The sequence below is a fragment of the Neolamprologus brichardi genome, chromosome 1 (genome assembly GCF_056152115.1).
Source record: "Neolamprologus brichardi isolate AB-2024 chromosome 1, ASM5615211v1, whole genome shotgun sequence".
Lineage (NCBI taxonomy): Eukaryota > Metazoa > Chordata > Actinopteri > Cichliformes > Cichlidae > Neolamprologus > Neolamprologus brichardi.
Genome location: NC_142104.1, coordinates 23,887,477 through 23,904,062, shown reverse-complemented (window position 1 = coordinate 23,904,062; position 16,586 = coordinate 23,887,477). Strand labels below are relative to the sequence as shown.

Below are 16,586 nucleotides of genomic sequence, written 5' to 3'. Positions count from 1 at the left end.
GAGATCAAAAGCAGTCGTCTACATACACAATACTACAACATTAGGATAATCACAAGAAGTCATAGCCTGTGTCTCAAACACAAAACGCACATTTTATAACATGCAACAGAAGAAACACGCCACACACTTACCATCAGACACTGAGTTTTAATGGACCAGTGATTTTTCTTTCTTCTTTTTGCTTTCCAGGGACTTTTTTCTCTCAGTGTTCATAGCAAACAATGCCAGGTTATCACTGCTGTTTCTAGAGGACTAAGCACACAAGACGAACTGCACTAGGGCTTATTGGTGTGACAGGATGTGTCACAAATATTCACACCAGTTTTTACAAGCCTACAAAAAAGCATCTTCTGCTCCTGTCCTCTGAGGCTTCCTAAGGGACAGGAGAGCCGGTGATGGACCCTCATTTAGTCTAGTGGAGCTCTACAAACACATTAAGTCTGTATAAGTAGGTTCCTAAAGCTAAGAACCCAACAATCATTCTGTGACTGACTGACAGGAAGCACACATCAGGTCACAAGATCAACACAAGCTACGCCCCCTGGCCAATCAACAGTATGATAATCTAATTAATTAATTAAACAGTGTTTAATATTATTATTATTATTGTTATTATTGTTATTATTATTATAGAATATTAATATATCCATGTGCTAATTATTATTACCATTATAATTAATATGCTACCCCAGATTCCTCATGGCCTGTGACGTAAGCACATAGCAGGAGACAGAAGGTGTAAAAAAAATCAATTAAAATATTAAAATAAAATGTAAAAAAGCTTTAATTAAATGTAGATCTCCTGAAATAGTGACAAATAGTCAATCATACAAGACACGAATGTGTTTCTAAAAAAAACTAACACACTAAACGCGCTTATAAGGACATGACGTCCTTATAAATTAGTTCCAAACCGTTTTACAGCTGGTTTAGACCCTTAATATTTCCCAAACCCACTTTCGAGAAGAAGAAGAAGAAGAAGAAGAAGGAACAGATAAAGATCTGTGGCTTCTGAGAAAAGTAAGTGCAATAATTTCTGGATTTTTTATTATTATTATTTAATCGTCTGGAAAACAGCCAGACTTGGATTTCCACAAAATGTGTTGAATACGCTTTTAAAAATGCGCTTTTTTTATGGCTCGTGCATGTAACGCAATGTACAGTATGTTAATGTGAAAAAAATAAATAAATAAAAATTCACCAATCGATGTGCCAGCCAGCCCCGGCTTTCTCTTACGCACGAGCCCGTATGGGCGGACTGGTCAGCTGATGGCTTTAAACGCTGCACACTCTCTCTGTCCTCAATACACGGATCTCGTCACACGAATTATTTTCCAGCCAATTACGCACAATGTGGAACATTTCAAACAGCCGCAGGAGGAAAACTTGCAACTTGGTGGGATTTCATTCGGGAACGTGTCCTTTGCGCGCACCTGGAGCAATCGGAGACATGCAGGGACAGCAAATTGTAGCCGGTTTATGATACCGAGCCTCCGTGTAGCCAGTCTCCGATTTCTTCCTGGGATGGGGAGCAGCGCATGGTGCTGCGGTGCCCTGTTCCTGCTGGCCATCGTTTGCTCATGCCGTGCCATCACTCTGGAGTCTATCCACTGGAGCAGCTCCAATGCCAAGTAAGTGGAGGAATCAGTTTTGCGATCAATACAACTTTCTGCTGTGGACTGACAGAAATCTGCTCAGTGACATTTTCCAGAAGTGATTTATAATGACTGAGAAGTAACTGATAACACCGAACACCGCCAGGCTCCAGCTCCTCTCCTGTGCCATTTGAAACTAAACAGAATGATTTGTATTAATTAATGACTTTTTTTTATCTTCGCCATGTTATTAGCTGGTGATGAAACCAATACATTTCTGCATGTGCTCTTCTTATATTATATTCTTATATTATCTTATATTCATATAACACAAAAAAATCCTCTGAAGTGATGGAATTGGGGAGCTTTAAAAAATAGCTCCAGGGATTACTGTAGACTAATATTCGGTTGATCCACTTCATGATTGATCACTTAACATTTTTTCCTTTATGACTGCTGTGTTTGGTTTTTGGTTTGTTCTGTTCAGTCTAAACAAGCAATTTAAGACAAATTTCTGGTCTGATGTGATCAAATGAAAACCTGCAAGATCTTGTTGAAACGCTCTTATTTATATCACTGAAGTTAAAATGTGGCCACTTTATTATCCATCAAGTTCAAGCAGAGAATTGCATAAAGTGAAGATGATCCAGTCTCTGCTGGTTTAACAGAATTTTTATGTTGTTTTTTAAAAAAGTGTTGTGTTTCTCTCTTTTATCACAGGTTTACTCCTGGTCAGGGTCTCATCCTGTATCCACAGATAGGGGACAAGATGGACATTGTGTGCCCCAGGGAAGATGCTTCCTCTGGGGGAAAGGAGGAGTTCTACAGAGTCTTCCTGGTCTCGCGAAGTCAACTGGAGAGCTGCACCATTGACCAGACTGACACGCCTCTGTTGAACTGCGACAAACCAAACCGTGATGTAAAGTTCACGTTCAAGTTTCAGGAATTCAGCCCCAACTTGTGGGGTCTGGAGTTCCTCAAGGGGAAGGACTATTACATAACCTGTGAGTGTTTTTTTGTGTCTGAAGCCATGGCTGTCAAACGTGTGGCACACGTTCTAATTAAACTCAGTAGGATGGGGAAAAAAGCAGCTGGTTCCTACAGGTGGAACCGCCTTTAAATCCACGCTAGAAGCTGATTCCTTTTTCCTTCCCCTGCCCTCTCTCCTTCTCTCTCTCTGGGTAAAGAGGACGCCATCATCCTTGGCTCCCTCTCAATTTGTCAGTTTGCGTGAGAATCAAAGTAAAAAAAAAAACCCGCACACACAAAAAAACGTGGCCTCGTTATTGGACTGCCGTCGGTTAAACCAGCATCTTAAGAGGCAAGTGATGCATGAGATAGAGAGCAAGTCTGACCATGTAGCCTCACCCACCTCGCCACGCTCTGACAGCACACTTCGCTCTGGCAGGCCAGTGTGATTCCAAGGGCTTACATGCCCCAAATCACAGAAGGCTTTTACAGCATCAGGCAGATTTGATGGGAGCTTACATGGCAACGTGGCTTGTAGCCTGCGAGATGTTGTTATCTGACCTAAATGCTGCTAACAAGTATGTGTGTGAATGACAGGGGTGAGTGAGAGTTCCTGGTGTGTGTGTGTGTGTGTGTGTCTCATGCGAGTGTTGGTTATTGATTCAAAAGGATAGCTGCTAAAATATTCTCCATTCGTCTCATTTCCCGTGTTGCATCTTGAGATGCAATGCTTAGTCAGTTCACTGGTTAGTACATTCAGCAACATCACACTCAATTTCCAGTTTGCTGGCTTCACCTAACTGCAACTAATGCAACCATCCTGCAACAAATCCTCTCACTCTGTTCAGGTTTTCTTCAAGATGTTTTGGAGGTTAAGTATTTTGGGAGCATTACAGCTTTTTTTTTTTTAATTTAAATTTTTTTAAAGAATATACACTAAAAAATTAAGTATCTTTTTGGTTCAGCCCTCACCGCATCTTCTGTACCTTCTGTGGTGTTTTCACATGTGTGATTATCTGCTGTTTATAACATCACAGCTTGTGCTATGTGTGGCATTTTGTTGCATAAGTGATGCAACTTTTGGCAACTGACCCAACTTGTCTGCAAAGGAGTCGTCGCGTAATTATGCATTCCCTGATAATCGTTTATTATTTACACGAAACTTGGGGAAGGGAAGAAAAAAGTGTTTAATTTTTGCCTCCTCCCTGTGTTTATCAGCCACCTCCACGGGCTTCCTGCAGGGTCTGGATAACACTAATGGAGGGGTGTGCAGGACCAAATCCATGAAGCTGGTGCTGAGAGTCGGCCAGAGTAAGAGCTTTGCTTTCACGTGTCTGTGCCGGCACATGTGTGGATGAAATGAACACACACACAAACATATACATACACATGTAGTTATCTGACAGATGGAACCAGCTGTTTATTTCAGGTTATAACATATTTAAAGCAATAATATCATCTCCAGGCTTGAATTACTGAGCGGTCACATAATCCTGTGATCATCCATCAATTCTCTTGAAGAGAGATTTCTGTCATGAATTATTCCAAATCCTTAATTTAAGCCAGCACTAGCAGCTTAAAGCCATCGGTATTATCATGCATGCGATCATTTGAGACTGCCGTGGTATTTATTTTATTTATTTTTTGTCATATTAACATCACAATAACTGGTGGTTTAATTTGAGGATGCATCATTCTTTAAACACAACAGGCACACAGGTGTACGCTACCTGTCGACGCAATATTTATCAATTTTCAAGCCATACCCTGTAAATGAAGAAACTAGTGTTTATAGTGTGCTTGTTTGCTTCTTTAACTCCACATAATCACAGAAACATGACAGCTGCTGTTTCTGTGTGTTTTTCCAGAAACTTTAAAAGCTAAATAAATGAAAGGCCTAAAAAATAAATATTATTTTTTTGACCTCTGAAATGTGAAGTGGTATCTACATAAATAATTCAGGAGTTTGAGTTGGAGATGAAAAAATAAATAAATCAGCATTTCGTGCATTTCTCCACTGATCATAACTGGAAATATGGGGCTGTTCTCCCGCTGTGTTTACTGGTGTAAACATCTTTTTTTACAGCGACAGCAAATATTAATAAGTTCAATTTTTAGGTGTTATCGTGTTTTAATTTCTACATATATTAAAAGTCACGACGAGTCGTTGCAAGCGTCAGATTTTGAGTTATACGTTGAGCTTTTTAAATTGAACGTTTAATTGTGTTGACATATTTTTTACGTTCACAGTAAATGTGCTGGCAGGAAATGTGAACATCAGTGATGAATGAATGAGACACTGAAGTGAAGCTTTAATGACTGCTGTTCAAACTAAGCCAACTAACACTCAAATATGCATGTAGTCCCAGTTAAGGTATAACATTTCATTTTTACTTTAGTATTTATTTTTATGTTTGAGCAAAGATCATAATATTTCTTTCCTGTATTTAGATGTTAAACTGTCACTTTTTAATGTTGGTATATGGAAGCTTCTTTCTGCCACTTAATAAAAAATAAACTTTTAAAAAACTTCAACGTACCAACTCAAACATCTGAGAAAAACCTTGAAATTTCAAGTTACAGATTTAAACTTTTGAGATGAGAACTAAAATGTTTGACTTTATGGATGTTGTTTTATTTCCAAATGTTTTTTTCCCCCAGTGGCAGAAACAAGCTTCCATACTTTTATGTTTGTTGTTAAACCCAGTTCATTTGAAGGCCTGCACATTATCCCATAAATTGCCAAATTTTAAATTAAGAACTACAATTTTTGAAGGCTGAGAAACCTGAAAGGTTATTGGTGAAAGACGACTTTAGTTCCTTTTTAATAATATAAATTACTAATAAAGCAATGCAGATATTAAGAAAGAGTCCTTTATAAACCTTTTTCACACTATTTTAAGAAGAAAACAAATCCTTGTTACTATTGACCATGATGAAAGGTTTGCTCTAAACACGGACCCCTGAATAATGTGATGAGTAACAAATTCACTTAAAAATGGCTTCTGTGCATCGATCCTGTGTTGCAGCCAAATACCCCAGAAAGCATACCTGCGATGCCTTTTATTATCTATATCTATGTATTAGGGGTGCAACGATACACAAAATTTACGGTTCGGTTCGATACTTTGGTGTCACGGTTCGATATTTTTTCGATACAAAAAAAATGTTCATGCCTTTTTAATTTGTCATTTATTAAAATTATAAATATATATTTTAACTCAAAAGTACAGTTTTTAAATTTAATGTTGCTGAAACAACAAAGTAATAAAAAAAAATCTATCTGATCGAGAAATCACTCATCTTTGGAAAAGAAAGTTTATTACAGAGAAATGGCTCTTTCCAAAATAAAAGCTATACTATACGCTTCTTCTGGGCTATATTCTCAGCAGCATATTAAACATATCAGGTCCCCATAAGGAGAATCATGTGCTAATGGCTGTCTAAATGACTTGTGTAAAGTTTGTAGCATGCGTGCTTGTTGATTTTGTCTGCTTCCACTTGTCTTTGCACTAGGATGATGTCGGAGTAAATGTGCAGTCATATTCGTTGTGTTCCCACTAGTGCTGTCAGCGTTAATCTCGATGAAATGACGTTAACGCCACAACACGGCAAATCTCCGTTAACGAGCTACCGCGGATCGCCCCGTGCGTGGGGCTGGACGGCCAACACGTTAATGGGCTAACTGCGCTAACGCACTAGTTCCCACCAATGTAATTGAGCATTGCGTGGCACATCCGACATACTGCTTTACTTTAGTCCATGACGCGCTTACCTTCAGGGTCATACCTCACATGAAAACCAAAATAGTTCCAAACGCCAGATCTGAATGAGGGTGGGGGAGGTTCAATTTGCCATGTTGCAACAAGAGCTTAACTTCTGTCTCACTAGCTTGCCCTGCGCTCAGTGAATCTGCGTTCGACTACTCAGCCTAGGCTGCACTGTTGAGCGCAGATCCACTGAGCGCTCAACACAGACAGCATCGTCAGAAGAAAAGTTGATCAAATAAATTTTGTATTGTTAGATACACATGTGTACTGAACCGAAAGCACTGTATCGAACGGTTCAATATCAACACGAGTATTGTTGCACCCCTACTATGTATATATATATATATATATAGATATAGATTTAGATATAGATATAGATATATATATAGATATATATAGAGATATAGATATAGATAGATATAGATATATATGTAACCTCTATGGACATTTTCAGGTCAAACAAAGAAAGATGTGTGCTTTGTAATCTGACAAACGCAGTCCACATTCAAGGTTGCCTATCATTACTACCAATGGTGAAATGAAATGGATTTATTAAGTATTGCTCAGCCTGATATCCACTTCTGTTTTTTTTCTTCCTCTTTAGTAGATGATCCCCTTTATCTCGAGTCCATTAATGACTTCAGCATCTCTGAAGTTTATTTAATTAATGCTAAAAGTGTAATTTGATGTAAGATGTAACCAATGCAAACTGAGCTGCGTGATGGCGTGATCTCCTTTCCTTTCACAAAGAGTTGGTTCTGGGTAGGCTTAAAAACAAAACCAGGTGACTATGGCGATCATTCATGGGGAGTTTACGAGAAAACTAAGATAGAAAGATCTCATTGTTATGGTTTCCTGGGACGACACTGAAGCGTTTTAATTCTCTGAGTAATGAAGAGTAAATCAGGAGGAACCCTGATTGAAGTTTAAAGCAGAAGTAGGACTTTTTAACAGTGCTTTGTTTTTTAGAGGAAAGAAAGGTGTCGGTTCAGATCCGCTGACTCTTGTTGCCTCTCGCAACTCTTAACAGCTGGGATTGGCTCCAGCGACCCTGACTTAGATAAGTGGAAGAGCGTGGAGCCAACATCCTAATACTAACTTGTAAGGATGGCGGCCCCAATACATAAGTGGCTGAAACTTCTCAAAAGTGTACTTAAGTACTTGATTGAATGGATTTAGTTACTTCTCACTGACAGAGAGTATCATAAAGGTAAATATAACCAATTTAAAACAAGACGGGGTTTCTTTTGATTACTTAATTGTTCTCATTTAATTCTATATTCTCAGACTTGATCACATTTCTAATAAACCACAGAGAAAAATCCGAACTGTGAAACAGCTGGTCTTTTTCCAGAAAAGTCCCCCTGGAAAAACCAGAGGGAATTTTTTTTAAATGGCTCCATCTGATAAATTAAGGGCAAACCTGTACCACCAACCCTTACAGTGTATTGATCTAGAGGCTCTGTAGCGTTGCTACTGTGGTTTGGGTCTCCCTCAGCACCTTTATCCTCCAAAAAAAGACTTTTTGAAACATCCTCCAGCCCTCCAGCAGAGTTTCACAGAAAAGTCAGAGCATTAAAGTTTTTCAGGCAACATCTTAGTAAGACATTTTATGCTGTTTTTCTTCCTTTAATTTGTCACTCATATGTATATGTTATGTGTGAGTGGGTGGGGAAAAAAGGAGAACATGTTAGTGATGCTTTTCCTGTCAAGAAAAAAAAAGAAAATCGCAGCTGTGACACAAAACCCAGCTTTCTGTGGTCTGGCTGCGTTGAGAAAAAAACAAGTTTCGCTCTTTGTCTTGTGATTCATTTTTATCTGAATGACTGTTGATCCGAAATCAATAAATAAACAGAAAGAAATTAGCTCTTTATTTAGATTCTGAATGAACCAATAAATCTCATTACAGTAACTTGGAAGGTGTGAGGTTTGCAGCTTATATCAGCCTGTGTGGTTTTTATTCCAGACTCTTCAGATCCACCTTCAACACTTCAGGAGTCCCCCACCAGATTCCCACCTACACGACCAAAGTCCAAGGCCAAGGACGCCTCCACGAAAGAAGAGGATATAAAAAGTAAAGCTGGTATGAAGACAAACCAAAAATATAGCCTGGGGAATCGTGTACAGCAGTATCATGGGCATTTCTAGCACACAGGAGCAGACTGTGCAAGCCTTACCTTTACCTGCCCTTTCAGTTACCTTCCTTTTGTGCATTAATGTTGAGATTCCCACACATATCAAAAAAACCCCCAATAATGTTCACAGATTTTTAATTAACCATTAAGTCTGTTTGCAATTTCTACCCCAGGACTCTTGTGTTCGCTTCAGTCCTCATGGGACAAAACTCTTCTGTAGGGCAGCTTCAGCAACACTGCTGAACAAATTGCAGTTTATTAAATACATTTTTATGCTTTCAATAGTAAATAATTAACAATAAAACAACATTAGAAAGTGATTATAGTCCTTTTAGCTCATAAAAAAGCAAAATGAAGGCAACATTTAAACTACACATTGGCTCTTGATTGAAATATTTGAGTTTATTTGTGTAATTTGTTGTCGCTAACAACGATTGGTAGAAACCAAACTCATCAATCCTTAGTAGACTGGATTTGAAATTGTCTGAGCAGCCTTTTTATTCTGCTCTGACCCACTTCGTGATCATCGTGTGACTCCGCAGACGGACAGAAGAATAAAACAATGCTGCAAACTGTTCATCAAAATGACATTTCACTGAGTCCTCCAGTTTGCACTCAAACCTCACGTTAACATGAGTCTGTCATGTGCCAAAAAAAGGGCCTGTGTTTTCTAACAGGGTGACACTTAAGATGAAGCATATTCTCTTGTGTCCAGCTTCAGCTGAGCTTTTTCACGCTAACATGTACTGATCAGGCCGTGCCGGGGCATTAAGTGAGTGAAGTTGTTTTTAAACCTTTGCGTCTCTTGCCCCTTAAATTTTCTTTTTCTATCTTCTGACAGATGTGGGCTCGGAGACAGGACTCTTCACGTGGGTTGTCTCTGGCTGTGTGGTCCTGCTCGTGGTCATCACAGTTCTGTTGGCCGTGTTGTGGAGGCACCGTCACCGTCGCTGCGTCCCAGATGGGCAGCAGTCCGCCTCCGTGTCCCTCAACACTTTGGGTGTGCCGAAACGGGACAGCATCAGCAGCGACAACAACGGCTCGGACCGCAGCGACGTCGTCTTTCCTCTGCGGGCTTCCGACAGCATGATCTGCCGTCACTTTGAGCGCGTGAGCAGTGACTACGGGCCCCCTGTGTACATAGTTCAGGAGATAATGCCCCAGAGTCCCACCAACATCTACTACAAAGTCTAATGCTTGCTGCTCTGATGACACTTCTCTGCTGATATGAGGGTAATCATGAATCTCAGCTACTGAGGACAACCTGAGAGCTGTGCGCGGTCCAAAAAAAAAATACAGATAAAGAGCAAGAGCTCCTCAGTGAAGTGACAAGACAATCAGACAGCAGACTGGTGTCTTAACATATCATTGGTAGTTGTATCCAGTTTGTTTTTGTCAGATATGCTTGGAAATGGGGGAGGGATGTATTTATAAGAAATTCTTTATTACTGCCACCAACACGTGGCAGCTTTAGATGTACAGTAAATGTGTATTTAATATTAATTTATTGATGAATTGGTTTAAGTAAAAGAGGGGAAAAAAGCTTAAAAACTGCACTGCAGAGCATTAAATTCATGAGCACTTTGAGGTTTTTTACAGCCGAAATGTGTTGACTTTGTTTGAACCGAAATGAAAGTCATGATTTTGTGGATTTTATTAAAATGAAAGTGTTTCAAGGGACTCCTCGCCCAGTCTTTGTGATCTGTTTCTACTTAAGGATTCAATCACGTGTGAACATCAGTTTAAAGGGAAAAGGTGTTTAACTTACTTTTAGGACACCGTAAAATAAAGTGTCTTCAGTTTCCCAAAGTGGAAGTGTTGTAAATGAACAAAAGGGGGATGTATGTGGTTAGATACTGATATTACACAGTGAATACAACAGCACTCCGATCTGTTAAATATAACCACTCAGTTATACTTCAAGTACTTTTATAGACTCCATCGCCTTAACAGAGCTTTTCTACTCTTATTGATCCCTCAGTGCTTTTACACTAAACTAAATTCACCCAATTCAACACTTACAGCTCTTTATTTATCAGACACACTCACGCTGATGGACATGCAAGCTGATCGAGCCACCCTTAGATTAGCAGACAGCTGGCTTTGCCCTACATCATGCTTTGATGCAAACAGTTGCCTTGGTAAAGTTAAGTTTAACCTTAAGCTGCTCTCTGAGTGGCTTTCAGGGGGAGGTGCTGGATGAATGAAATTAGGTCTGAGCTTTTCTCATCATTAAACCTCTAATGGTGCTCCTGGGAAACTGAGTTTCACTCTGGGGTAAACACCATCATTTAAAAAAAAACAACAACATGTTTTAAGGTTGAATAGACAAAAATTACATCATAGAAACTAGAGTTAGATGTACTGGAAACTGAAGAGATGGCTGTAGAGTTAACAATTAGAAACTTTAATGGTATGAGTAGGGCTCAAAAGAAAAAATAAAAAGAGCCTAAATGTTAAAGCCAAATGGGAAAACAAGCACCTAGCACTTACTCTCTACCAGTTTTCCCTCAGAGTTAATAACAGGTTGGCAGTTTTGCATAATATCCCCGAGCTACGAAATGATCTGTAACAAAAAGAAAACGTATTTATTTAAAAAAAACCCACTCAACATTCAATTGTGACTCTCGTCTCTCCCGTGGCGCCGTGCGAAGCATCGATTTGTGAACATGTTTCATGCTCCTTCAGCCACATCATGCTGCACATTTTCAACCTGCCAACTTCCATGAGCTTCTCCTCCACCGGGGACACCGTTGTCTCTGAAAGCACGATGCCATGCTAGAGGCTCGAGCTAAAATTAAACAGGTTCTCTATCAGCGCTGTGCAGTACTGCAGATTTTGGTATCAATCTGATACCAAGTCAATACAGGGCTGGCATTTCTGATACTGATGCGGCTTATGCAGGGAGAGCTGTGTGCCATCACATCTTTCAGCCTTTCATATATTTTGAAATGTTTTTTTTTAAGACGTGGAATCTAAATGTGCCAGGCTACATGCTGAACTTAGAGGACAGAATTAAAGCATCGATCTTAATCCACGAGTATCAATCTAATACCAATACCAGCGTGAGTATCAATATCTTGATCCATTCACCATCTGCTGTTCTCTTTAGTAAAAAAACAAACAAACAAAAATAAATAAATACATATCATGCTTTTCATATAATGTGGGTTTTTTGATAAAATATAGAGTATTTTGTCAAAAGAAACCTTACTGCACCACTTATATTTGGCTCGATACACACACTTTAATGAAGGCCTGCAGATGACAGGCGTGGACGGCCTCATTCTTTTCCTGCAGCAAAATTTAACTTCCCCTCCGGCAAGATGTGTATTTAAACTATCAGAGGATGACTTAATAGAAAACGTGTCAAATATAACTTCATTATAACTTTCTATAATTGACTTCTTTAATAGACTCAGCGTGGTCTAAACCACTCGTACTTGATGGGGATATCATCCTGATTATCTGCCGGACTATAACGTTATAAGCCACGCTGCACTGGATCGCATTTGATTCATACCTCGGCTTGAACTACCTGATCCGGAGACTTAAAAACAGAAATAATACGGCTCAGATTGTGAATCTGACACACTGCAGAGCGTGGCCGTCGTCTGTCCATGTGTCCCTTCACCGCCACCCCCTCCTCGCATGAAGCGATGCTCGCTTTTTAGAGATGTTTTTGTCCTGTGTGAAGCTCCACAGCTGAATGGGCCGTGGTTGGGCGAGGTGAGTTCAGCTGACCTCAGGGTCACGCCGAGACAATGGTGGTCAGGCTTCTATGGGAAGAACAAAAAACAGAGGCCCCTGTGCTTATGGCCCCTGTTGTGGGCGGGGCTTTGGCTCTGGTAGGCCATTTTGGAAAGAAGAGGCCTTAAAGTGTCCATGCATCAGAGGGGATGTTTGGATCTCGATACAGGCTTTAGTAGGACAAGTGGTGGCAGCGTGGTGCTGTAAGTTGTCCTTTCTATCGTGAGGTCTCCTCTAAGAATTTATATTACACCAACACAGCCCCATTCCTTAATGCTTAAAGCACTTTTCCTATGTCTCTATCAAAAAATGATGATGTGTGATATGAAGAGTGTGCTGATGCCTTAATAAATCTTTAACTATTATTTGTGCAAAGAGTGCTGAGCTAGGAGCAGGGGTGGTGGTGGGGGTGGGTCGTTTAAGGAGAGTCGTAAGCTTTTATCTGACCCCATGGGACGATGTGAGGTCTACAACCTCCTTGTGTCCACCCACCCCCCGCCTCACTTCCATATGCAGAGGAACTGGCTTTGTGTGGGGGGTTGGGGGTCATGACTGAGCGATCGCACTCCCACAGTGTGTCCCACCATGTGCTCAGAGAGGTGGAGAGGAGCAGCTATTCTGGTTTCAAATGTTTCCAGTTTACAGAGAGAATTAAAGCTCTAATGTAATACACAAACACACTGCCAGAAAAACTGGACTAAACATGCACAACTTCCATTGTTTCTTCTCCAGTACAGCTCAAAGGCTCGAGCTTCACAGTGAATAGCTGGAATTTTCAAGTTGTAATAATCTGGTGGGCATGAATTCATTCGTTTACTTTGGGATGCAAAATGAAGAGAAACTCCAGGGATAGGAAGTGGTTACAGTTTCCTCTTACAGTTAAGCAGCAAATCATGTCATTATGGTACAGTTTTTAATTTGCTAGTTCCCTCTGCTGGCCAGCTTTTATACTGTACTGCGCTCACATGCATGTGTGCAGTTCAAAAGGTTTTTTTGAAGATAAGCTGAAAAAAAAAGCCCATGCTGCAGCAGCAGAATATACACCCTTCAAACACAAGCACATGTGCCTTCAAGCACTTAAAAAGAAAAGAATAGTAAGAAACAAAGTGACAATGAGCTGCGATAAATCTTTAGCACTTTGCTCTGAAAGGTGAAAATCATTTTAATTTGCTTCAAACTTTATAATTTTCTTTAGTCTCAGTGAGGCTAATGAGCCAAAAGGAGTGTCAAATTTGAAAGTTTTCAAAGCTGACTGGCTTTGTCACTTGTTTCTATGTTGATTGAGCTTCTTTGTATAAGGAGTTCTTTGTCATTTATTTAACTGCATTTGGATGTTTACTTTATGAACAAAAGCCTCATTTGAATGTTAAAGCTGCAGTGGTAGAAGAAGGTGTGAAAAGGTTTACTGTTTCAGTAAATATACCAGTAAACACAGCGATGGATTAGCTTACCTACTGCTAATAAATTATTGAAATTTGAAAGGTGACAAGATAGTTTGCACTTTGTTTTATATATATATTTTAATGAAAAATAGCTTATGTGGAGTTAAAAAACAGCTTTTTCTGCAGTAGTAGCTTTAGAGTTTCAGTTGAAAATAAAAACACATTCCTCTCGAGTCAAAAGAAAATTACCACCATCAAATAAAAGGTACAATTATATTTAAGATTTAGTTTCATGCATGTACAAATTTAATCAATTAAAATAACAAAACATGAGGTTTTGGAAGCTCATCCACTTCACATAAATTTCTCTGGTGCACAGGCTATACAGAAAGCGTTTGAGCAATTCTATAAATTCACAAATTTAAACGAAACAGCTGTTAAAGTCCTTAGAAAGCTTTAAACTGCCTGCAGAAAACATGCCGAGTAAAGGCCATGAATCATTATTATTTTTTATTTCTGTATTTATTTTTTTTATGTAGCACCAGACTTCCCTGATGTGGTTTGGTGCCTTTGGCTGTAAAGTCTCTTAATTATCTTTGAAATCTGAGAAGAAAGCGAGGCCTGGGTGCAACATATTCCGAGCTCTCTATGAGCAATAAAATTTTATGAATCTTTGCAACTTCATTTTTTTTTAAAGTAGCGAAAATTTTGCTTTGAACTATAATAGAATAGAAAAGGAACACAAACATCAGTGGGTCTTTTTGTTTTTTCCACAGCAGATATTTATTCTTGAGAAGCTCAGGTGCTGCTGATAACACTAACAAAGGCTGTGCTCCATTCAAATGCAAAAGTGCTTAACTTCATTCATGCTTTACACCTGTGCATCTCCTGCTGTGACAGTCACAGAGTCAGCTGTCAAACAGCCACACTGTCTTAGTTAGATAAGCAAACTTCCCACAGCTTTCATCTTATGTCTAACTTGCAGTCTGATTAACTAATAACTGCATCAAAAGCTTATTTTACTTGTAAAAACTGTGTTTACAATTTCCAACACATAAAAACATTTTTTTTCCTTTTCAAACCCAACTTAAATAAATGTACAAGCCTTTTCTGATTATTTCAATAATGATTTATGTTCTTTTATTTAAACATTTTTAACTACATAAATAAATTACTTACATAAAAAACAATAAATAAATAAATATTTCTTCCTATTGTAAGAGTGAAAAATAACTTTTAGCTTTTATGATGACTTTGTTTATATATTTTTGTGTTGTTAGTTTACATTGGATACTGGCCAAATTACTGAAAATATATAAAGAATTATAACTTGCCAAGTTAATTAATTATCAGCAAATCTGTAAGCTTTGTAAACATATTTAAGATATTCTTCGGAAAATAGTAAAAAAAATGTATGTATTAGTGGTAGTGATAGAATAATTTTTTGTTACACATGTGGCTGAAAGTCGGTGTATGTAAAAAATAATAACCTGCAGGCTAATCTTAATGAGTTGTGAATCAGCAACAGGTTAATTAGTTTTGTTTTTCTGCTGTTTTTTGCACGTGACTAAATTAAATCAACACGAATTACTTTTGCTATCCAGCTCCGTTATCTTTGCTCAAATGAGTCCAGGGTGGAAGATTATAGGTGTTTTGGTTATAAATGTGAAACTCGACCGTCCACAGAGAAGCTGTTTTTCCGCTATGCGTGCATTTAATTTTCAATAAATAGGTGCTGAAAGCCGCTGTGATCGCCGACTGTTTCCCTCTTCTTCCTCTGGAGAGGTGGAGGCTGTTTGGTTGGAGATATGGGTCGGAAGTACCGTAGTTTATGTATGCTAATAGGGGAGTTGGGGGTTGTAGCTAGATATTTACGTTCAGTGGGAGACGCCCTTCATTCACCCACATGGTTACCAACGGGTCGTCTTCGCGCCACTTTCCTAAGCTCGCTATCATTTTTAAGCAGTGTAACTGGGCTATAAATTGACCCGCAATCGGCTCGGATTTCACTTCACATCTCGTTGTGTCCGCCGTTTGAAAAGTTTGCGGGATAGTTGTGTATTTATTCGTCTCTTTTGTCGGTGAGAGACTACACGGCAGCCCAAGCAAGTGAGCGAAGATGGTGGATTTCGGCTGGTGAGTGTCTACCGAGCGCATGTTTATCGGCAAGGAAGTCGGATTTAGGGTTATTTTTTAAATCTCGGTTTTGGTGAATGAAACTCTAAGCTGTGCGCATTACGCTTATTTTTACGCGTCTTTTGTTATCGTGGTGGCGGCGAGATCCAAACATTAACGCGTAAATGAAAATATTGGCCATGAAAACAGTGTAACGTGAGGCGCATGGCATCCTCGGCTCCACCATTGAGGGAATGAGGGAGATTTGAAAAGCTGTACGGAGCTCTCCCCGCTGCGTTTTAGCAACTAGTTGGGGAAAAATGCCAGGTCTCCTGTTAATAAACGATGAGTTTATGTCGACACACTGATTCAACGTGTGAAAAGTTAGTTTTTAAATCTGGACAATTGGCTGCTCGCTCTCGAGTGCAGTGGTGTGTGAGTTAAAGTGCCCCCCAGAACAAAGCAGCAGCACATGGGGCAGTTCTAGGCCGCGCGTTTTAGCTTGGCTAGCCTAGCCGCACTAATGTAAGAGTTGTGTAAGGGTTAAGCTCTAAACATAACACTATCAGGGCGGGTTTATTGAGAAAAATGTGGGGGTAAAACTGCGGAATTCAGAGGGGCAGATGTGCCATAGGTGCAATTTCTTTTACTTGAGCGTGTGCTCATTTGTTGTTAGCTAATGGCTAGCCAGCGTCCTTAAACTCAATTTCAGTTTTATTAGCTTTCGAAACTGACTTTAGGAGAAAAACAAGCCAATTAAAAGCAAACTAGTTTTACTGGGACCCCCACGAATGCACCTGCACCGTTACGGTAGCTCTTGGTGTGGGGGAAGTTACAACAGCGTAGCGTGGTTTTGCCCCCCCATGTTTT

The 16,586-nt window shown here is 39.5% G+C and overlaps 1 protein-coding gene across 2 annotated transcripts; it reads left to right on the top strand.

Moving 5' to 3' along the window:
* The first annotated feature begins 1,269 nt into the window (after positions 1-1,269).
* Positions 1,270-9,663, top strand: LOC102798867 (ephrin-B2a-like). 2 transcript variants are annotated; one of them, XM_006780327.3, is made up of 5 exons: positions 1,270-1,631; positions 2,316-2,599; positions 3,783-3,875; positions 8,301-8,417; positions 9,311-9,663. In XM_006780327.3, exons 1-5 carry the CDS (start codon positions 1,270-1,272, stop codon positions 9,661-9,663), a joined length of 1,209 nt encoding a protein of 402 aa, XP_006780390.2. The 2 variants fall into 2 exon arrangements, with proteins under 2 accessions (XP_006780390.2, XP_087700622.1); XM_087844496.1 differs by having other exon boundaries at positions 1,360-1,631; positions 8,301-8,455; positions 9,325-9,663.
* The last annotated feature ends 6,923 nt before the right edge of the window (positions 9,664-16,586 follow it).